General features: G+C 34.6%; 1 protein-coding gene across 3 annotated transcripts; it reads left to right on the top strand.

The window, feature by feature from the left end:
- Window positions 1–2121: 2121 nt before the first annotated feature.
- LOC110109595 (phosphatidate phosphatase PAH1) lies at window positions 2122–21516 on the top strand. Of its 3 annotated transcripts, none has more exons than XM_020840746.2 (8): window positions 2122–2260; window positions 2859–4447; window positions 4546–5144; window positions 5218–5291; window positions 16068–16152; window positions 17926–18012; window positions 20950–21025; window positions 21368–21516. In XM_020840746.2, the coding sequence occupies exons 2-8, from the start codon at window positions 3061–3063 to the stop codon at window positions 21499–21501; spliced, it is 2442 nt and encodes an 813-aa protein (XP_020696405.2). In that variant the 5' UTR covers window positions 2122–2260; window positions 2859–3060; the 3' UTR covers window positions 21502–21516. The 3 variants fall into 3 exon arrangements, with proteins under 3 accessions (XP_020696405.2, XP_020696404.2, XP_020696406.2); XM_020840745.2 differs by having other exon boundaries at window positions 2139–2334; XM_020840747.2 differs by having other exon boundaries at window positions 2140–2334; window positions 20953–21025.
- Window positions 21517–24054: the final 2538 nt, after the last annotated feature.

Below are 24054 nucleotides of genomic sequence, written 5' to 3'. Positions count from 1 at the left end.
GAAGGTGGTGGTAAAGGCAGGAAGCAGGAGGTTGGCGGTGGTGGCGAGCGAGACAATGCAATTAGCTTGTGGTGAAAAAGAATGTAGTAGAAAGTGAACAATGATGATAATTTTGTATTGATAGAACTTTCATCGTTTAATTTTTTATATGTTATAGAGAGTGAGATATATTTGAACGATTTGAGTATTTATTTGAGATTTTTTACCAAGTGATTTTAAAAATACAATGATTTTTTCATACATAGAAATTTATTTTGACATCTAAAAATAGTAATCTAGTTCAACTAAAGATTAAGAAAGTTATTTTATGTAATATTTGATAATTTGATTAAATTCTAAAAATGTGAATTTTTGCTTAGTATGATTTTTGTTGTCTACCATTATGACATTTTGATATTTTCAAAATTAAGCTCAATTGTGTATTATTTGCTGCAATATATTTGAAATAACAATAAATATGTGATGGAGATTACTGTTATAGTGTTGTGATAATAATGTGTGTGTAAAATATAAGTAAATACTAGTTAACTTGTTTGTTGAGAATTAATTGACCTATACAGGATGGTGGCCCGACGAGCTTTCCTTTAAATATTGTGATTTCGTATTATCCTCTATTGATTCACGTGATACTGATTGAGAGTTATAAGAAGATAATTACAGTGTCGACGGATAAAGATTAACGACTCTGTTACTGAACCAACGATTTACTAATAATGATACAATACTAAAAAAATACCATGATAGCCAGGACTTCGTACTTGTTTAATATGACTACTAAAATAAATGTTATTGATGTATTTTCATATTATTGTACGGATTTATTATTAACATTGTTATTGATTTATTGATACATAAAGTATGTTATTTTCATTGAACATATGATATATATAGTATATTGAGCATGTGATTTAATGCTAATATAAAATAATTAGATAGCATGTGTACATTTTTATATGATTTTACTACATTGATTTGATTTTAACAGCCTTTACTGATGTTTTGATTTGATGATTTATCCAATTTCTATACTGATTGGTATTACAGATAAGTGCTTCATAAATTTGACAGTCATACTGGTTTACTATTTTACAAGCTTCCGTACCTTAGTGGATTCTACTACTACTTCATATGAATTTTACTATTTAAGCACTTATTCAATGATCATATAAATTCTATTGCTATAATTTGACTGTTGATATGCATATTATTCATTTACAATGCTTTGAATTTAGTTATAAATTTTGATGACCTACTAGGCTTTTGAACTCATTATATATGATTAAATAATTTCATGTCAGCGCAGAGGATCAGAATTATGAGGCTGGTCTGGATTCTTCATGTTTTGTTTTTTTGTTTTTATTTTAGCTATTCTTTTGTACTTAAGACATAATAGTTGTGATATGATTATGTAGATCCTGAGAAGTGTATATAATTTTTGGAAATGAATATAGATGTATATATTGATGTTTTGAATTATAGAATATGTTTTCATGTTTATTACTGATAGATGATATTAGATTACTATACTTGTTGTTATTAAAAGATAAATGAATAATTCTTCCAAATTAGAATCCGAGATATCACATATACGATCCAAACATCTGATTGATTTTGACCATTCGTTTTGTAATCAACAACTGACATTACACTTGTTTTGAACATGAAGGTTCTTTTAAATTCAGCAAGTTTGTTAGTTTCGCGGTTCAAATGATGGTCTGATAGATTTTTCCTGATCAGCAGAAATAAATTAGTTAGCAGGCCGATTCCTGATTCAATCGGTTGAACCGGATGGACTCATTATGTGTTTAATAACCATGGATTTGGAAGTCTTTTTTTAATAAAAATAATTAAATTTCAGAAATTATGCCATGATAAACGTGCTTGGTACGATCACCAAAAGTTCATTCAGGCACGCCAGCTAATTTGGTCGGTACTGCCTACGGCCGGTAGGAAATACATACCCTTCTGCGTCGGTGACCCTACTCGCAAACAAGCAACTTTTCCACCGAAAAATTCTCTCTCCGGCTTAGCACTAAATTCCGAAAACACCCTTAACTATAAAAGTTAATAAAAATTGAACTTAGTCCAATGAGGGCTGTTTAGTAAATATACTAATTAAAAAGTGTGTTCTTCATCATTTTATTGCGATGGACGAATAACTATAAAATGATGTTCGCCTGGCGTCTTAACTCGGGACTTGCGTTTCGCAATTTTTTCGTCGCCGGCGGTGGTGGCAGGCATCGGCATCAGTCCAGAGAAGGTAGAAAGACGGGGAGTCTCCCTCTGCCTCCCGGTTTTCTACTTCTCCGTGATCTAGATTTCTTCAGCTGTTAGGTGTGAGCTCCTCTGCTTCTGTCCATCGATTCCATGTTCCTCGTGCTATTTTGAAGGAATTTGGAGAAGGGGCTTTCGATTCTTTGCGGAAGTTCTGAAAATTTATGCTTTTTGTTATTTATTGTTGGTTTTTAAGAGATTTTTGTGGTTTTCGGCGTTTCATTCCGTTTTCTCTAGTATTTGATGTGATCGGTTGCAGGCGTTTTGCTAGGGTTTCCATTTATGTTTCTTGTTGGTTCACCTGGGCTTGCGGTGATTCTGTCTTTGTTTTTCTTTCCCTGCACCCCATAGAATGAGAAAGGTCACCAAATCGCGGGGGCGAGAAAAAAAAAAAAAAACCAAGAAATCTATCTAGATGTTATTCTTTCCCTGTTTGGTGCTATTTGAAAGGCAAACTTCTTCGTAATTTAAAATATATTTTAATGTCTCTAGTCAGCATGGTTTGTGCTTTGTGCCCCAGTGGGCAAATATTCAGAACTAGGTCTTTGAAAATTATCAAAATAAATTTCTCATTGCTTTGGCAGAATAACCGGTGAAGTGGAACTCGAATTAGTACTCATTCGCTGGCAAGAAGTTTGTGAAATCATGTTTTCGGTAGCTATTTGATTATGCTGTAGTCAGAGTTCATTAATCGAACTGAAAAATTGATGAAAAACTGATCTGACACTTGGAAAGGGGAACATTATCAGCTGTGGTTCTTGTAGGATTCTGGGCTTTTCTTTAAAGATGAATGTGGTAGGTAGAGTGGGGAGTATAATCTCTCAGGGTGTATATTCTGTGGCAACCCCTTTCCACCCTTTCGGTGGTGCAGTGGATATTATTGTGGTTGAGCAAGAGGATGGAACCTATCGCAGTACACCATGGTATGTGCGGTTTGGGAAATTTCAGGGTGTTCTCAAAGGTGCTGAGAAGGTTGTTACTATTGCAGTAAATGGAGATGAGGCAAGTTTTCACATGTATCTTGACTCTTCAGGAGAGGCCTATTTCCTGAAAGAAGTTGTGTCTGGAACTAATGATGAAGAATCAAGCGATCAAGCTTTAAATGAGTCTAGTCATCAGGAGAATAAGCCGATGCATCCAAAATCTAGCCACGGTGAGAATTTTGAGGATTATATGGGTGATCTAAATGAAAATAGGGAGCAAGAAGATATACAGTTACGTGAAGATGAGCAAGCCACCATTGGGACTACTTCCATATCAAACAGGTTCAACAGCTACAATTACGGTAATTTAGAAGAAGTGGAGGATGTAGTGGAATCATCCAATGATGCTAATTCTGAGATGGTTCTTATCAGTGTGGATGGACATGTTCTAACCGCACCTATTTCAGCCAGTGATGAGAATATGGAAAATCTTCCATTGGATAACCCACAATTCCACCTAGGTCCTGGGGAAGGACCTGGAGAGGAATTTGGTTCCGAAGGTGATATGTGGGAAAATGGTTTGTATGTCGATATGGAATCACGATGTAAGGAGAATGATGCTTCGGAGAATCCTATAGAGGTTCCTAAAGTTTGCAAAGGAGTTTCATTTCATGGTGAACACATTCAAAGTATTGTTAACCTTGAGTTGAGCAACAATTCAGAAGATATTGCTGCCAAAATTGATAAAGAAGAAATGTTCAAAATCTGCCTTGATCTGACTTTACACGTCCAGGACAGTGAGTTACAAGACATTGGCACTGATTCCCAGGATTCAGAAACAAAAGATAACTCAAAAAACTCATCTGTTTCCTCTTCTTTCAACACCATAATGGTCAAAGATGCGTCAACTAGGGACAATGGAATTGATTTATCATCTTCTTCAAATGTGGAGTTGAATGATCTAGAAAACAATATGAATTATGGTTCCAAGCAGAATGAAGATCAAATAGTCTCAGATGTAGCTCCATGTAACGTGGATATGCCATGTGACCAGACATTGACATCGGGAGAGGCATCTGAAAAGAGCCTGGCTACTGATGATATGACACAAGAAAGTTCAGTTCAAGCTCCAGTTAATAACTTGAGAATTGGTCTAGAATGTGTGAGTGAAAGGCGCGTGATATCAGCCACTAAAGTTGACATAAATAAAACTGATGATCAAGGACTTCAGAGCAACATATCAGGCTTAGGTAACTAAATGTATTTTTATATTTAGTTAGGGGTACACATTTTTTCATTGTTTGGCGTATGAATACTATTTTGTGGTTCAATCCTTTATAATTCATAGGTTTTGAGATTTCACTTTGTGGAAACTTAATACGGCCTGGAATGGGCCGTGTTGCTGCAGAAGAAACCTTTGATGCCCATCGTATCTCAGAGGATGAGTTTAAGACTTCAGGACAATCCATAGTTAACAATGGAAACCTCATAGTCCGATACAAAGAGATGTACTTGCCTTGGGATAAAGCTGCTAATTTAGTTGTTGGCAAGGCTGTATATGGTTCAGGTTTCTCATGCGACATAAAGGATCAAATTCTTGTCGATCTTAAGGAAATGACAAGTACTAGAGAAGACTTACAAGGAGCTTCACTTTCTTCCAGTTCTAGTCGGAGATGGAGATTGTGGCCAATACCATTTAGGAGGAGCAGAACACTTCAACTCACCAATGGTGATTCTTCAAATGAAGATCTTTTTGTTGATACAGAACCTAGCTGGCAGAATCCGCATGCGGAGCAAAGCCCCATTTCTGATAGTCATCCGTCACCCCGCAAGCAACACCTCCGCACATACATCCCAACGACCGGGCAGATTGCATCTTTGAATTTGAAGGATGGACAAAACATGGTAGCCTTTAGTTTCTCGACCAGAGTTCTAGGGAAACAGCAGGTTATGGTCTATTTATGTAGAAGAATAGTTTTTATCATTCAAATCATCTTTTCTTATTCGACTTCTAAAACAGGTTGATGCGCATATTTACTTGTGGAAGTGGAATGCACGGATAGTTATTTCTGATGTTGATGGTACCATTACAAAGTAAGTTATTTCCATCATTTTTGCACTGTTACTAGATTATTGAAGAAGTTTGCGTTTTTGTTTTATGTGATACTTTCATTTGACAATATAGGGCAAAAAAAAAAAAAAAAAAAAAAACTTTGATATCTATTTGAAAGAGATTTACTAATTTCTTAATACATCTTCTTGAACGTGAAATGCATACTAATAGACTTATCATTTTCATGTTAGCCTTACCCAATTTTTTGTTGAAAGATTTATAAATCCTCATCACCATTCATTCATGTTTAGTTCTACGAGTTGCTAACTCAATTTTGGGCATCTTTAGCTCTATTTTTATCCATGTATTGTTTGGTCTATCCCTTTTCTTATTTAATCATTTCACATTAATAAAATCCACTTAACTTATTGTTGTATCTTCTATTGACACATCCTTTTCATTTTAATTTATCTTATCTTTTAAAAATGTTACTCCTATCATTCCTTTTATATAATTATTTGTTTCTATATCCTCAATTATTTTGTCATTCATCCATCTCAAATTCTCATCTCAAGTCGTACTCGATTTGATTATCAAAACACTTTTTTTTACTGTGATAGGCTTGTTGTTTTTTATTTCACAATATTTATTTCGTCTCCCGAATATTCTCTCATCCCTTCATTCTAAAGTACTTATACATTTTAACCATTCATCATTTTTCTCAAAAGTTTGTCATCATTTAATTATATCCTACTGTATGACATTCTTTATATATAAAAGATTCAAGATACTTAAACCCATCACACTTAGGTATATATTCTGATAATATTTATTGATAATTATCAATTTTGTAGGCGCTACACTTTCCTTCTAATAACATTTAGTGATAATGATCTATTTTACATCCATTAAAATTACATATCAACTTTTTATTCCACTAACCTCGAGTGCTCTAGCTTGTGAAAAATTCCTTAATTGTTTTTACTTTCCCTTCAAAAGAGTTCTTACTTATTAAACTATATCTTTGATGTAATTTTATAGTAATTGAAAACTTTTTAGTCTATCAATCCACTTCAAATACTAGTTGACATTTCATCATGTTTTGTCTATCAAACCACCTTTTTTATCACGTATTGAATTTATTCTTGTGGTATTTGATCATACGGCTCTTTAAGATCAACGCACACCATATAAGGATCATTTTATTATTATATTTATAATTACCTTATTACAAGAATCGCCTTGTTAGTTAAATTTCAAGCATAAAATCAAATTGATTCATTGATAATGATGTATTTTTATATGCCCACGTTCTAATTTCTTTGCTTTATTCATTGTAAATAGAGTTTAGAAAAGAAAGAGAAGTATATGGATAAATATTAGGCTCGTTAACAATTATACTTAATTAAAATTTTAGCATAGAATTTGCTAAACTTTGAATATGATGTCATAGTCTCTCTGTTATATTTGATTATACTTACACTTTTAAAGTTATTTTCTAAGTACTCATCTATAAGTCAGAGAGTAAAACATGATCAGATAAGAATAGGCAATGTTTTTTAGTTTGAGGGAAAGCTTTGGGTGATTATTAAATATTTATATGGCTCATAAAAAAGATATAGTAAAAGATACAGGGAAGATATCTATTGTCTAAATAAAGATTATATGGAAAAGTGCATTTACTCTTTTATTGATTAAAAAAAGAGAAAAATTAGAAACGGACATAATAAGTTAAGCTTAAGGGTAGAGACATCTCTAATTAGTGTATCACAACAATATATAGCCTTTCACATCATCAAAAAATAATAAAGATAATTGTGTAGTTATTATGTTAGCTTCGCCTGATAGATTGTCATATAAGGCTTAAACATTATTGGCTAAAACCCTACATATAAAGGAAGATAAAAGATTTTTACTTCTTATAAATATGTCATCGCTTTAATCAAATAGTAGAACAAGTACACTTTCTTGAGAGTTGAACATAGAAACAAAAACATTCATTATATTATGTCCAAGCTCTAAAAAGTTTATTTTTTTGTGAAAGTTATTAAATTAAAACAATCAACCAAAAAGAACCCAAAAAAAAGGAAATTAAATAGCGCACCATGTGTAATATGTGCTATATTGAATATAGCTAATTCTATATTTATTATTATGCTTGATTTTAATGTGAAAAATCCGGTAAATTAAATTTGGGACTTTTACCCTTTTTAAAAATTGGAAATTTTACAAAAAACATGCCTAAAGAGTGAAGCAAAGTGATATTGGCCCTGTGTGGTTCTTGCTTGAAGCAAAAGCTCATAATAAAGCATGCTTATCGCACTGCTTTTCCGCATTAGGTGGTAGCATTATGCACTCTGCTCCTGTTTAGAGCGAAATCCAAGTTCAAATTTTATAGTTATGTTCAATAATTGCCAATAATTAATAATATGCTCGTGTGCTTCTCCTCACTATTTCTCATAGTCGTTGAGTCATTGATCATTGGTTCTACATTTTTTCATGCTAGAACTAGTCCCTTCTTAGTGGTTTGTCTCTTCAAGCTCGCTTCTATGCTAGTTTTTATAAGCTTTTCATTAGTTTTTTTCTTCAGCATCAGCAATTTCTTGCACACAAACTTTTTGAGAATACTTCTCATTGTCTCATTTTTCACACTTTCTACTTCACGCTGCCTTTGCCTTGTTATCTATAGGTTGTCACTCAATCTAATGTGTATATTCTTGATTTTAAAGTATTCTTACATTAATTCATTATTATTATTTATTCTTTTTAGTCCTTTTGTTGTCTTCGAATAGCTAGAAATTACTATTATTAAATTTATTATTATATTTGCTGAAAAACTATTACCTTATGTGGTTTAAATTTAGTTCATTAATTAATTATTTTATATGCATAATACATAAATATATGATATAAAACGCATGAACGCTTTAATTAGTAAAATCACTATTTTGCTTTGCTCTTTGTGCATTGAAGCATAAAAAGACTTTTGCGCATCACTTTGTTCTTAGTACCTTAAGAGCTTTGATATGCATCAATTCACCTAGACTCAATCCTCAAAAAGGGAGAAAGCAAAGTCAACAATGTCTATATTCTAAAAAACTTCTAAGCCCTTGGTCCTCTGCAAACAAGTAGTAGAGTCTACAAGGTTCATGACAATAATTTTAATCCCAATGTTGTGCTCAAATATAAACAAAATTATAACAAGAGAGGTCAGTGGCTAATCCAGCCCTTTTTTTTTAGGGTGGGCAAACTCGATATATATAAAAATATAAATGCAAAAAATATAGATATATTTCACTAGCAAAACTCAAAGCAAAACATTACATTTCGTCATAATTTTTGAAATAAAAAGAAAATTACAGACTTTGCATTCTACTTTGCATTTTCTGATAATGTTGCATAATGACTTCATTCGGAACAGAATCAAATATTTCTTTTTCAATATATGACACTAGACAGTCATTAAGCCAGACATCACCCATTTTGCTACGAAGTCGATGCTTAATGATCTTCATTGCAGAAAATACTCTCTCCACCGTAGAAGTAGCAACTGATAACATTAGTGCCAAAATAATATGTTTATAAACCAAGTGATACACAACATTTTTCTTATCCTTTACCATCTGTTTTGCTAGAGCACCAATGCTAGTTAAAGATGTAAACTCCTCGCTAGTACGCATATCAACAATATAAGTAGATAGCTGATGCTCAAGAGACACAAGATCAATCATAGAGAAATCTGTTGGATATAATTCTGCAAGACGAATTAATTTTCCCTTATCATAAGCAGAAAACATATTACTCGGATTTAGACATGTCACACAATGAAGTAACTCGGTGCTACTTTCTGTGAATCGGTTATTCAATTCCTGAAATTGCATATCAATAACTGCGTATAATAAATCTACTCGATAATGATGAAAGTTCGTAATTTCTTCACATATTCGTACAGACCGTCCACGTGCCTTGAATTTAGAATCCATATTGGGAACAACAATTTCAAAAACATTACAAAAACGTGACACTTCTTCAAGTAAAGGCACTCATCCATTTTCCCTTATCATTTGCAATCGTTGCTTGGACACTTGTACCAATTTCATTGCATTTAAAATATCTTGATCTTTTCTTTGTAATGCTTGTGACAATTCATTTGTAATCCCTAAAATGTCAATCATCAAATGCAGTGTCAAGACAAAGTTAAAAGATTCCATGGCATTTATTAAAACATCAGCTTCAACTAATTGTTGATCATGTATACCCTCTTCCTTCACAATTTCTAGCACTTCAAGTACAGAAGCATACATTTTTGTTAGACTTATTAATGTTTGGAAATGTGAATTCCAGCGGGTGTCACCAGCACGATGCAAATTGGTTTCTTGGTTCAAACCTCGACCACTACTTAACTATCCACTGCTTAAATGAAAAAGTATTTTATCATGCTGAATAGTTTTTAGTGTATCATTCCTCTTGCATGAAGCTCCAACAGTGTTTACAATTCTTGAAGTCATCTCAAATAAATGTTTTACTTTCCAATGATTTTTTGCAACAGCCTCCAAACATAATTGGAGTTGATGTGCAAAACAATGAATATAGAATGCTTGAGGATTATCTTTTAGAATTAGTGCTTTCAAACAATTGAACTCTCCTCGCATATTAGATGCTCCATCATAACCTTGTCCCCGTATTGTATGTAAACTTAACGAATGTTTTGCAAGAAGTGCTTCAACTGCTGTCTTGAGTGTTATTGCATTTGTTGAAGTAACATGAATAACACCAATGAACCTCTCAATTACTTGGCCCAACTTATCTACGTATCTCACCACAATAGCTAACTGTTCTTTCGTAGATACATCGCGAGATTCATCAACTAGAATGGTAAAGTATGAATCACCAATATCATTCATGATTATAGCCAAGGTCTCAGCAGAAATAGAGGCACAAATCTCTTTTTGGACTTTTGGTGCAATCAATTTTAATTAGCATTATCATTTTCAAATGTAACTTTTTTGACTTCTTCATTATAATTTGCAAGAAACTAAAATAGTTATACATAATTCCCTTGATTATCAGAGCTAGATGATTCATCATGCCTACGAAATGATAGCCTTGACGAATAAGAAATCGAACACAATCAATTGCTGCAGTTAGCATAGTGCGATATTCTTTTTTTTTGTTTCTCTTCTTTGCTCAACCATAAAGCGGGGATACTATGCTCTTGAAGCTTCGTTAAAGCCTCACATTTCTGTCTTGCCTTGTTGTGTGCACTATTGTGATCTCCAACATGACTCAAAAGCTTCTCTTTTCTCTTCCAGTTCTTAAATCCCTCACCAACAAATACGTCTCCACCGCCTTGGGAAGTACTAGCTTGCTCTTGAGGCTTAAATAAGTAGCAATATAAACAAAATACAACATTTTTTTGGACACTGTATTCTATCCAAGCAGGAAATTCTTCAAACCATTTTGAGTTGAATCTACATGCAATTTTTCCTATGATTGTTTGAGGGAAACAATGTTTTTTTGGTTGATGCGGCCCTTTCAACATATAAGCTCTACGAACTTTATCACGCTCATTCACATCATAACTCCATATTGATGGTCGAAGGCTAGGATCAACTGGAAGATTGTTAACATCAATTTCGACACGCTCTTTTCGCTTCAAGAATCTTTCCATTTCTAGTAAAACAAGTAATAGACAAATGATTTGGGTAGAATAAAATAAAGCTATTCATATTCTCATATCATCCAATGGAAAATGAGTCTTAATTTGACAAAAAAGAAAACTTACATCAACTAATATCTGAAGGACATACCTTAAGCAAATGTGTTGAAAAAGAAACAGTTTCCATCTAAAAAATCTATTTTCATTATGATCTAAAAAATCTATTTTCATTATGAAGAAGACTTTTAAAGAGTATATATTATAGTCATTAGATTAACATATATTGGGTGAAAAAAATAATGGCATAGGGAGCACATATTATCCACTGGAATATTCCACTTCAATAAAACATCTGCACTTTTCAACCTTCCAGAATTGATCATCCACACATAAACAGAGGAAATAATATCAGAGTTTTGATTATGAGTTGCAATAGGAAGAATCCATTCATTATTAACAGTAAGAGTAGAAAGGGGTGAATTAATGGGGAAACTATTGAGAATAAAGTGAGAAAATGGAGAATCAGATAGGTATGTCCCATCACAATGATGATCCCAATGAAATCGATGCAAATACAGGTCTCACACAAAGCAAAGCCAACAAATAGTAAGCCTTATGTCTGTTAATCTTGATGAGTTCTAGATTTGAACTTATAGATGAAACTTTAAATTTGTTCTAAGGTTGTTATCATTAGTAAATTTGTAAAATATTGATGCAACTTAACTTTCTTAATTTCTTTGTCAATGCAAAATTGCAAATAACTCACACAATCACACTGCAACCACTACCTTGTTCATCATTTTGCTGCTCTCAACTAAAGAAAAATACTCAATAAAACTTCACAATGATGACTGAATTAAAATTTAAAACCTAGCATAAAATCAATTCATCAACGGGAAAATATTTTAAAAAATGTGTTCCATTCTCAGTTGAAAAAAGCGGGAATGATTAAAACCTAGCAAATATTTCATCATTCTAATCAAATCCACCCAAAAAAGAGGGAATGCGGCAAGTTACCTTGAATTCGTGAGCAAAAAGAGCTGCGCCAGCGGTCTGCGAAGTACGAACTGAAGAGGCGAAGAAGACGAAGTCAAGAAGTTGCGACGAAGTGGACGAACGGACGAAGCCGGCGGAGACGAAAGCTGCGGAGACGTCCAGGCGAATGCTTGCGATTTGAGTAGACGAAACCTACGGGCTGACGAACATCGAGGCGAATGCCTGAGAAGCGGAGTCGCTCGCTCGCGGAGACGAATATAGTGCCGACTGCCACGGAATTTTGCGAAATAAAGAGTGCGGCTCAGCGGCTGGAATAGCACCGTGGGAAAGAATTGGGCAAACTTATTTTTAGAGGGGGGGGGGGGCAAAATACCGAAATTAACCCTCCTCATATATATATATATATTTTGAGGGTGGGCATTTGCACACCCTGACCAAGCCGTGGGTCCGCCCATGGGAGAGGTTCATTTTAAAATTCAAGCTATTGACAAAAAATACAACTACTTCGAGATATATCCCTTATGATGGTCATAGTTATCGAAAATCATAAGTATATGAGATCCTTTTTAATAGAAATGGCCTTTCATATCTCTCATGTTATTATTTTCATTTTTCATGTTTATTATATATCTATCTATAGGTTCCCTAGAATCTTTATTGAAGATTTGTAACCTAGAAGAAGAAGATTTTTTGCGACTATGCCCATGCCCATGCCCACTACCATATTAGGAATCATCATCAACTCTCATCAAATTGCCTTTAAGCTAAATGTGTTGACATTGTCACTTTATTCATGCAAGTATGAATATTTTCTTTTATTTTTTTGAGTATTTTGATGCATCGTGCTACACTTCATCAAAAAGCCTTAAGGCACACCTCATTCAATTGAGGTATATGCCTAAAAGCTTTTTTTGCTTGCCTCAGATTGTGCAGTTTTAATTCATGCAACTCGGCAAGCACAACATGATCAAACCATTGTCATTTTGAAAATTTGACATTTTTAGTGTTATTTGGAATAGTTGTATCAAGAATTCAATATAATTGAGTTTGTTGTGAGAACCAATAAGGAAGAGACAGGCTCTTGACTATAGGAGATAATTGGTATTAATGGTGAAGGGTTTTGATTCATTGAAAGAAGAGTAAGAGTCATGATACCATGAGAGAGAGCATTGATAGTTAACTCATATCATCAAGACAATTTGATTAATGAAGTGTTTATGCCTTAGGGTAATGGGAGAATGGTAACGAGGGCAATAATTGGTTGAGACAGTGTTGTGGTAGCAATTCATGGGTAGAGTAGTCAGATGGTAAGAGAGAAAGGTGACATTTTTATTGGATTTTGTGAATCCAATGGGATTTCTCCTTGTGGGAATGTTGGGATTAGCATTTCTACTTATAAGAATGTTTCGTTTCATTAGAAATGACGATGGAAGTAGAAGATATGAAAGACACGTCAAGAAGCCAAAAGCAAAGAGGAATGATGATCAAGATTGAAGATATCGATGTTTGCTCGTGAGCATGATTCATGTGAGGGGGAGCATTTCAGGATTGGGCTCATGATTCATTAATTGTATGCGATTAGAATTTGCACGTTTCCTTGAATAAAACAATTAAGATTAAAACTATTAGCAGTTATAACTACAAAAAAAATAAGAGAGGGGTGTCTACGTTTCGGCTAAGCCCAAACGCTTGAATTATCAAATAACTTAGAATCTCAATAGTAAGAAAATGTAGTAGCTTTCAACAAAAATCCTTAATCTAACAATAAGATAGTAACATAGAAGGTGCACTCAATCCTACGTTTACTAAGCTTAAGCAGAAGGCAAAACACGGCTCCATGTGACTTGTCACCAACTACAAGATTAGGGGATTAGGAAAATAAATGAAAAGGGGAAGAAGTTCACCCATGGGTAGGTTCGGAGACGATTTTCCACTAGGCGCCGGCAAGTTGCTTGTCGATGACCTCCGATAGCGTGAAAATAATACGGTCCACGTACCCTTCGATGGAACGATCAACTTCCGGATTGAAGTCGAAGAAGGTGGAGTGGAGGATATTAATGTATCCTTGCTCGTTGTAAGCAAATTCCTAGTCAAGCTCCGGATCGGCCATTCATTGGCTTTAGAAGGAGGATGTGTAGTCGAAGATCAATGTCAATCCTTTGAAGCTCCGCTAGAGAGAAAGAAGTTTCTCTCAAAATTAAAGTGGAGAGGAGGGTGGGGTGGCTGGCCAAGGGAGGAGGGAGAGATATTTAATTTGGTTCCGATTTGGTGGAGGGAAAGGGTTTTCAAACAATGCTCTAATTAATCCCCATGTTTGGGAATAATTAAAGAAAGAGAGAGAGGGTAGGGGCGACGACAAGCGAGAGAGAGGGGATGAGGGATTTGTTTCCAAAACTTAATATTAGGTTTTGGAAAGTAATTAGGAGGTGTGGGGCTTTGGAAATTTCGGCCAACAGGTGGATAGGAATTAGGAAAGGTTTCCAAGAGAGGGCTTAGGAGATTTGGAAATAAATCCCAATGGATTTATTTATGGGGCCGGCGGCATCATGGGTTTAGGAGGGATTGAGGGGAGAGATTTGGGGTTTCTTAATTTGGGTTTAGGAATTATGAAAGGTTTAATTAAATCCAAATCAAATTTGAATTCAAAAGGATTTAATTTAGGAACTTTCCTAAAATAGATTTCTCAAATTAGGAAAGAATTTTCAAATTCAAATTGTTTTGAAATTTGAAATTAAGGCTTCCCAAATTAAGAATAATCATTTATGGAATGTATTCAAGAGGGGGATTTGAATTTTGGAGGGAGGGAGGGGGAGATGGGGCCGGCGGCTTGGTGGGCTTTGTGGGGGAATGTTGGTGGGGTGATGGTGGAGTTAGGTTGGCCGGTGGATTGGGTGGTGGGAGGAATTTAGGCGGCGGGTGGTGGTGGGAATTTAGGTGGCCGGAGGCTAAAGGTTTGGGAAAGGTCTTGGCCGGCGGCTAGGAGATGAAAGAGGGAGGAAAAAGAGATAATGAAGAGGAACTACGAACTCGACCGTCTCCAAGGTTGGTGGGTGATCCGAATTCCCTCTCATAGGGATCTCTCTCGCCAAGCACTCTCAAGATTTCTCAAAGAACTCAAGCAATGACAAAATTTTTATCATTCAATCATTAACATGAAAAGAGAACAAGAGGGCTATATATAGCCTCATACAAATGACTCAAGAAAATAAAAAGACGACGATGCCCTCTGGGCTTGCATATGACCTCCCTTATGTAAGGGATAAAAACGGAAACACTAATAAAATAAATACAACATAAAATAATAATAAAGAAAATACATAATATGACTCAGAAGTACATCGACTCAATCGTGGCCGTAGATCGACGACCACGTTTTTGATAGACTTTCCAAGCTCCGATGTCCCCATCAGTTTGGTTGTGGTATCAAGGATCGAGTGCATCACAAGGGAGGAGCTTGGTTTAGCTTGACTCTACGATCACGTTAGAGGAAAAATTTTTGTTTTTCTTATTCACTTGTGATCCTCCATATTTGTAATTGGAGAATGAGCACAGTTCTAGGAACACCCAAATAACACGTGCAACATGATCCAATGAACCAATATTCTTTTTCAACACATAGCATAAAATATAAATTATTTTAAAAATTAATAACGGTATCCTTTTCTCACCAGTTAAAATTATTTTTAGATAGGCTTAGGATATAATTTAGTCGTTCATTTAACATTACTAATAATAATATAATATTGAATAGTTCAAATTACTTGATATTGCTAAATTCATCATTGTAAATTGTAATTTTTACAAATAACATGTTCAAATTTTAGAACATCATCCAATATGTCAAGTATACATCTTCCTCAAATTTAAATTAATTTATTAAAATAGTGATAAATTCGAGTTATTAACCAGAATTTTTTTAATTTTTTTGTACTGCATAATAAAAACTTACTTAAACTACAATTGAAACTAGAAACAGGCCTACAGACCGTGTCTACCAAACCATTGAAAATGCTGAGACTTAAACTTCTAAAACTCTTAAACTGTATTTGAGAACCTTTGTCATCTATTATATTTGAGGTGAATTTATCTTTCTTATTTGCGATTTTAATCCTTGCAGGTATTAGAATTTAATGCTTTTCCAACTCCATCTTTTCTGTTTTAGGTCTGATGTCCTCGGCCAGGTCATGCCTTTGGTCGGAAAAGATTGGACACAGTCTGGGGTTGCACGACTTTTTTCTGCCATAAAGGTATAGTAAAGTTGAATATGTAGTGACCATGCAGAAAGCAAGTTGCATGTTAATCCATACTTCAATTTGTGACATTTAGCTTTGCAATTTGGTGCATTTTGAAACCCTTGTTTTTGCCATGTGATACTTTGATTTGAATTGATGAAATTTTTTTTCAGAAGGTGGATTAGAGCATAAACACAATTTTTCTGAAGGTGTGATTAGAGCATAAATCCTTTGAAAAATGTTACAAACCTTCATCACCTTATGCTTTCAATGATTGTGGTTATTCTAGAAGGAACTATAGAGTAGAAGTATAATTCATTGAAAGCATTGCGCTGATAACGGGTAGTTTTATGTATTTAACAAGTTCAAATAATTGATCAGATATTATCCTGTGGTGATGGTAATTATAATGAAAAAATTCATCAGATGAATACTTTGCCGACCCCACGTAGTGGGACAAAGGCTTGATTTTGTTGTTGTTGTATGTATACTAGAACTTGTTGCTTTCCACACACTTACATTTTTTATTTCTTCTCTCTTTCTCTCTTTAGTTGAAAACATCCGTCCAATATCTATCTACAATTCATTCATTGCATGTTTCATTCTTGAAACTTATTTTTTCATTTCTTTGTCAATTCACTCTTCACTATTCTTTGAGAATAACTGGATTTTGAGCAAATGCTATTTGCTTACAATTTACTCAACTCTTGTTGAATCTGTACGACCACAAGTACTGTTATACTTAACTTTTACTGTCATAGATGGCCTTCTGAAGTAGTTGCTTTCTAATTACAACCTATTTGGTAGGTTTGCTTTCTTCTCTTTTTTTGGGTGTCCAACATGCTTGACTTGCAAAGAACAATGTAAATCACTTTATTTAAAGGTGCAAATCACTACATCGATAAAATTTTACCCCTTTTCAGTAATTTTGAAAATTGAGAATAAAAAGTTGCCTTCTTTCTCAAAATAGTATTTCTTAAACTTGCTTGTTTTGGTAAGATATCAACAAGCTTGTCTTTTAACTGTTAATCTATGATGCACAGACACGGACACGGCGACACGGATACGACACGACACGGACACGGGACACGTCAGTTATTGAAAATATAGGACACGGACACGGGTTGGACATGTTATTATAGTTTTTCTATTTAAAAAATAGTGTATACAAATTAAATAAGTATAATTTTAAAAATAATTTGAAAAGAATAAGCCATTTAACTAGAATTTGTGCTTAAAATGATTAGTATTATGATGTCGAGAGTCAGGCATCGATGTCATTTATCAGTTATCGAGAGAGGAGATGAAAATACCTTCACTGCCAAAAAGAAATTAAAATGAGAATATTCGATGATTGGGTATTAAATGCAGATGTTGATTTGGTGTTTTGGATAGGAAATAAGAAATTTATTTTAAATCCCGTCAAATACAAGAAATTATATTTAAAAAAATTCATAAAATATTTAAGATACGCATGTCCAATTTTTATTTAATATTTATTAATCAGACACATTTTCGGCGTGTCCGACACGTGTCGGAGGAGTGTCGGGCGAGTGTCGTGTCGGACACGGCGTCAGACACTGCACGCCTCTTTGAGGAGAAGTGTCGGTGCATCATAGCTGTTAATCTGATCTGCAGTTCTTTGTGTTTTTAATAAGATCAGATATCTCGTAGAAGAGTGTAGAAGCTTAGGCATGTAAATATTTGTTTATTTAATTATTATTTCTAATTCGTGGATATTCAGTCTACATTTTTTGTTATAGTAACTAGCTTATTTCTTCTGATTAGGAAAACGGCTACCAGCTCCTTTTCCTTAGTGCTCGAGCCATTGTGCAGGCATATCTTACCAGAAGCTTTCTTCTGAATCTAAAACAGGTGGAGATGCGTTTTTGGTTTTTCTCCTTCATTATGTCTTCGTGATAATCAGAGTTTTCTAATTTTTGACAATTCTTATGACTGAAACTGTTTATTTTCCATTTGTTTTGTGGAAATCTATGGTAGAAAATACTCTACAAAAAGTTCAGCTTTTTAGCCTTTCTGCACCCTTGAACAAGTTTCAATCTACTGCTCTTGATGACCAGATATATCGATGGTTATTATTTGAAAAGCCCTATTAATATTATCCATACTTTGATCAGTTAATGTGATGTAGACCGGGAATAAAAAAAAGGGACATTTGAAATTTGAATTTCTTGCTTTAATTGAGATCAAAATATTATGAATAATTAAATCAAATCAAATCCAATTAGAAATCTAATTAGATTTAATTTAAGTAACTTTCCTAAAATAGGCTATCTTAAATTAGGAAAGTATTTCAAATTAAAAATTACTTAGAATTGGAAATTAAATATTTTCCTAACTTACATCATTTGATAGGAAAGTAATCAAAGCGGAATTCAAATTTTGGGGGCAAGGCAAAGAGGAAGAAAGGGATTAATTTACTTCCAATTGAAGAGATTCCCTACTGGAAATAAATTAATTAGAAAGGACTATGGATAAATTCGGTCAAAGGAGGTGGGAGAGATTTGAATTGTTTCCAAAGTGGTGAGGAGAGTTTTAGGAAACAATTTCTAATCTCATTCATGAGGGGGGCCGGTGGCTATAGAGAGGGAGTGAGGAATTAATGAGGCATTAATGTCTACTTAAATTAATAAACTAAGTTTGGAAAGAAAATTTCCCTCCCTTCTTAATTTAAAATTTAAATAGGAATCGTTTTAGTAAGTTTCCTAAATAGGATTTTGTAAATTAAGTAACTCTTTCAAATTCAAATTAATTTGATCAGGAAGAGAGTTACCAAAATTATGAAATCTATTTTAGGAATGTTATGGATCTCGTGAAGAAGGGGGAGGAGCCAAGGGTGGCCGATGGTGAAAGGGTGTCCGTGGATGAAGTAAGAGGTCTGGGAAACTATGTGGCCGGCGGTCAAGGGAGGAGGAGAAAAGGATTTAGTGAAAGAAAGATACAACCGCCAGCCCGGACACATCCTGCAGCTAACGGGTACTACATTGCCCTTCACTAAGGGACTTCAGGCCACGAGCCCGGACACATCCTATGGCTGGTGGAAGCTACAAATTCCTCCCATAGGAATTTCACCCAAGGTTCTTCCCAAAGAACACAAGTGCAAACACAAAATTTTATTAATTATCCAACATTACATTACACAAGCAAGTGCCTCTATATATAGGCCTAATAAACTAAAACATGACACATATGCCCCTAGGGCTACATAGGATGACCCTCTTAAGTAAGGGTAAAAACGAAAAATTCATAAAAAATAAAATAAAAAATACAAATAAAATTTTAAGATAACGTAGGATGATCACGACCGTCGATCTTCAGCTCCTCAGATAGGCATGGACGGTTGGATGTCCGCATCATTCTCCCGGGGTGGAAAAGAGCTCGACTCCATCGAGTTCGCATCTCGGGTGAGCAACCATGCTCTAATACCAAACTGATGTAGAACATATATGGGGGGAGGGGTTATTTGAAAAATTAAAATCTGAATTTAGTTTCAGATTTAAAAAAAAGGAAGTGGAGTGAAAATTTGAATTTCAAATCACCTTAATTGGGGAGGGTTTAATTGGGATTTGATGAGGGATGGGGGCCGGCGATTACTAGGGGTGATTGGAGTTTATTGAGGGCTTTAATGGAGAGGCATTAATTAGAGAGGAGATGAGAGACGGGGCTGATCATATGGAGAGGGAGGAGAAGTGTCCACATGCAATGTATGTGGATCAAACATTAAATGGAATTGGGAGAATTAAATCTAAAATTAATTTCAGATTGAGAGTAATTGGAGGAGGCTCCATAATGTAGAATTTGTTAAATTGGAAACATTTTGAAATTCAAATTTATTTGAATTCAAAATTGAATGAATTTCTAAATTAACAAAAATCTAATTTAGGAAGGTAATCAATAGGGGGAATTGGGATGTCTAGGTTCAATGTATTTGGGCTAGGGATTAATTAACCAATCAATTTCAGAATTGATTAATTAATTGAATGAAAAAAGTTTCCAAAATTAATGTAATTAATAAGGATGTATTTGAAATTCAAATTAGATTAATTTGAATTTAAAATCTTTCCAAATTAATGACAACATAAATAAGGAAAGAGAATTTCTGAGAGATGTGGGGCTAAGGAGGAGGTGGATGGCGGGTGGGTGGAGCCATGGTGGATTTCGGCCAAGTGGAGGGAGGAGGAAGGGAGGGGCTGGTGTAGGCCGATGGTGTGGATGTGGTGGGGGTGAGATGATCAGCGCTTTGTTGGAGGGATTGAGGAGGTGGCAGTTTAGGGAAATAAGGAAAAACAAAACAAAGAAAAAAAGATGGAACCGCGAGCCTTAAACTCTTTTGAAATCTGATGGGTGATACGATGCCCTTCACCTAGGGACTTCAAGCCATGAGCTCGGACCCTTCTTGCGGCTGGTTGAAACTAAGATTCCCTCCATAGGGATTCTCACTAACGTTCTCCCAAAGAACAAGAGTGCAGAAATAATTTTTTTAATTAATAATCCATCATTCTAATACAAGAGTAAGGGCCTCTATATATAGGCCTTAAAATAAAAGAAACTAAAAAGACAATTTTGCCCCTTGGGCTTACATAAGACAAGACTCTTAAATAAGGGTAAAAATGGAAAATGCATAATTAAAATAAAAAATACAAATAAAATTTTAATATAATGTAGGACGATCACGGCCGTCGATCTTCAGCTCCTCGGATAGGTATGGACGGTTGAATGTCCGCATCATAATGTTTTGTTGAATTTTGATAGATTGATGTATGCTGTTTCACTTATTGTTCTGTACTTCAGCAGGATGGGAAAGCACTACCTACTGGCCCTGTTGTGATTTCACCTGATGGCTTGTTCCCTTCTCTTTTCCGGGAAGGTAATGTTGTAAATTAAACATCTCTATAGTCTTGCACGCATCATTTGAGTCAGACTTCGGTACCAATTCTTCTCTTTGTAGTTGGTACCAAGACAAGGCTTGTTTGATCTGACCTCTGAGATTTTATGATGGATCTGGTGATGTCCATGCTGAATTAATTTTTGACTGGTCTTAGAATTCTGCTGATAGTTAATATTTTGCATATGGATGATTTTTTTTTGATATTGACAAAGAGGTCTTCCTTGAAAAAGATTCCGAGATGGAATCAGCTAAACAACTTACAGGTGTGAGTGATACTGATGGATGCTTTTTTCTCTTTTTGGTTTATTTTTGCTGGTTCAGTTATACGTCGTGCACCCCATGAGTTCAAGATTGCATGCTTGGAGGTAAAATTTTTATTGTATAATTTCCTTCAGTTATTGTTTTATTTTCCTTCTATGATACTTAATTTGCTTTTGCTTTACCATGCAATTTAGTGCAAAATATAAGGATGCTATTTGCGTTTTTTAATAATTATGTTTGACTGTGCTGCTTTTGCTCTTTTGAAGTACCTGAGTGTTCACAGCCAATGCCCCACAGAATGGATGAAGCGTTCATAGCTGTTTTAAGGAAATTGATATGGATTTTACTGAGATTCATATGGTAGACAGATTGTTCATAAAAGAGAGAAAAAAATACTAGTTTTTGGATTATAAAACTTTTTTGGCCATATTATTTGCCATGTAATGCCAAGGTTAGATGATTATAGTTGATTTGTGGAGCTTCTTGAGTTTTAGGCTTTTTATAGTCTGAGATGCTTCTTCGTCAGACTTTTGGTATGTTGTGAATTTCAAAAGTTAGTAGCATAAACTATATTTGCATTTGTTGGGATCATAAAAATTCCGGTTTTATCAAGCATAGATTTTGATGCAATGCTTGAATTTCTAGGTGGATCAAAAGTATTGAACTGATGCTCAATTTTACTTGAAAAAATTAAATAAGCGTTAAATTCAGAGAATTGGATAGTAAAAACACTTCATTTTTATTACACAAACATGTCCTTATTTATAGATCTATACAAGATATCTTAATAAAAAATAAATAATTATAGAATAATGCATAATTGCTCTAATATAATCCTTCCTAAATCAGCCATCTAAATATGGAAGGAGATCAACATGATCCAAGTGAGCCTCCCACGGATTCCCATCTTAGACGTGGCATCAAAATGTTGAGGGACAGCTAGGATTTAATAGACGAGCCTCCCACGGATCCCATCCTAACCTTGGGATCAAAATGCCATGGGACGGCTAGGATTTAATAGGTGAGCCTCCCACGGATTCCCATTCTAGCTGTGGGATCATAATGCCGAGGGACAACTGGGATTTAACACTCCCGCTCAAGATGGGGAGTACAAACTTGTCATTCCCAGCTTAATCAGTCCCAGAAAGATAGAGTTATCGAGTCCCTTGGTAAGAATATATGCAAGTTGGTCTTTTGATGAGACATGGTCGATACATATAAGACAACTGTCTAATTTCTACTTTATGAAATGTCTATCAACTTCTATGTGTTGTGTCATGTCATGTTGAATCGGCTTGTGAGTTATACTGATTGTTGAGTTGTTGTCACAATTTAGCTTCATGGGTCATTCCCACTTGATCCTTAAGTCTTCTAGAATTATTTTGATCCACAGTAGCTCACATATTCCTAAGGCCATAACTCTGTATTCTGCTTCTGCACTAGATCTTGCCACCACATTCTATTTTTTACTTCTCCATATAACAACGTTTTCTCCAAGGAATGTGCAGTATCTTGAGGTAGATCGTCTATCTACTGGTGATCCTGCATAATCTGCTTCAATATATGCTTCTGGGGTTATTCCACAGTCTATTATAAAGAGAGAATCCATTTATTTAGGTTTCCTTTAAGATTGTGCAATATTCTATCTACAGCTTGCATGTGAGTCTGCTTTGAATTTTATTCATGTTTATATCAAATGCTATATCTGGTATGGTGAGGGAAATGTAGATCAATTTTCCCACTAGTCTCTGATATGCTCATTTATCTATATTTGGATCTTCTTAGCTTCCCCAATTTGAGATTTGGTTTAATTAGTGTTAGTGTTGGTTTACAAGCTAGTTTACCTATTTCTTTAAGAAGATCATTAATGTATTTTTGTTATGAAATGAAGATTCTTTTGTTGGAGCTGGCCACTTTAATTTCAAGAAAATATTTTAATCTACCAAGATCTTTGATTTCAAGTTCCTTTGTAAGACATTTCTTTAGAATTACTTTCGTCTTTTCATGATTCTCAGTCAAGTTGATATCATCCACATAAACTAATAAAATTATGAGTTCCCCTTAGTCTGAGTGCTTGAAGAATAATGTATGGTCTCCTTGGCTCTACTGATAATGATTAAGTAGCATGACTTTTGAGAATCTTTTAAACCAAGCTCTAGGTGATTGCTTTAGCCCATATAGAGCCTTTTTTAACCTACACATGTTGTTACCCCCAAATTGTTCCTTGAATCATGGTGGAATCTCCATAAATATTTCTTCCTCCAAGTCCCTATGTAGGAATGTCTTTTTGACATCCAACTGTTCCAGATGCCAGTTATAATTAGTTGCTAATGAGAGCAGGATTCTCACGATGTTCATCTTAGGCAGATGAGCAAAAGTTTCCTACTATTCAATCCCATACGTCTGAGTGTACCCTTTCACTACCAGTTTTGTCTTATACATTTCCAGTGTACCATTAGCTTTGTATTTCACATAGAACATCCATTTGTAGCCAACTGATTTTTTACCTACTAGTAGGTCAGTGAACTCCCATATATTGTTCTTTTTCAAGGCTTGCATTTCATCTTTTATGACACTTTTCCAATTTTCATCAGATAAAGTTTCAGAAATATCATTAGAAATATATATATCATTTAGTGTAATTAGAAACTTTTTGTGTAAATGTGAGAAGTTATGGAAGCATACAAAGTTGGTAATGGGGTACAAGAGATTTTTTTTGGTGAACTTGTATTTACCTCAATTTCAGG

Source organism: Dendrobium catenatum, unplaced genomic scaffold, assembly GCF_001605985.2.
Source record: "Dendrobium catenatum unplaced genomic scaffold, ASM160598v2 fragScaff_scaffold_716, whole genome shotgun sequence".
Classification (NCBI taxonomy): domain Eukaryota; kingdom Viridiplantae; phylum Streptophyta; class Magnoliopsida; order Asparagales; family Orchidaceae; genus Dendrobium; species Dendrobium catenatum.
Note: the sequence above shows the minus strand (reverse complement) of the source record. Positions and strands in the feature narration are given on the sequence as shown.

Bases quoted from the DNA above. Each gene is read 5' to 3' on its own strand.
- LOC110109595 (XM_020840746.2), top strand. From the start codon at position 3,061: ATGAATGTGGTAGGTAGAGTGGGGAGTATAATCTCTCAGGGTGTATAT. The intron at 18,013-20,949 runs GTGGAGATGCGT...TCTGTACTTCAG, and splicing joins TTCTTCTGAATCTAAAACAG to CAGGATGGGAAAGCACTACC. The intron at 21,026-21,367 runs GTAATGTTGTAA...TTGCTGGTTCAG, and splicing joins CCCTTCTCTTTTCCGGGAAG to TTATACGTCGTGCACCCCAT.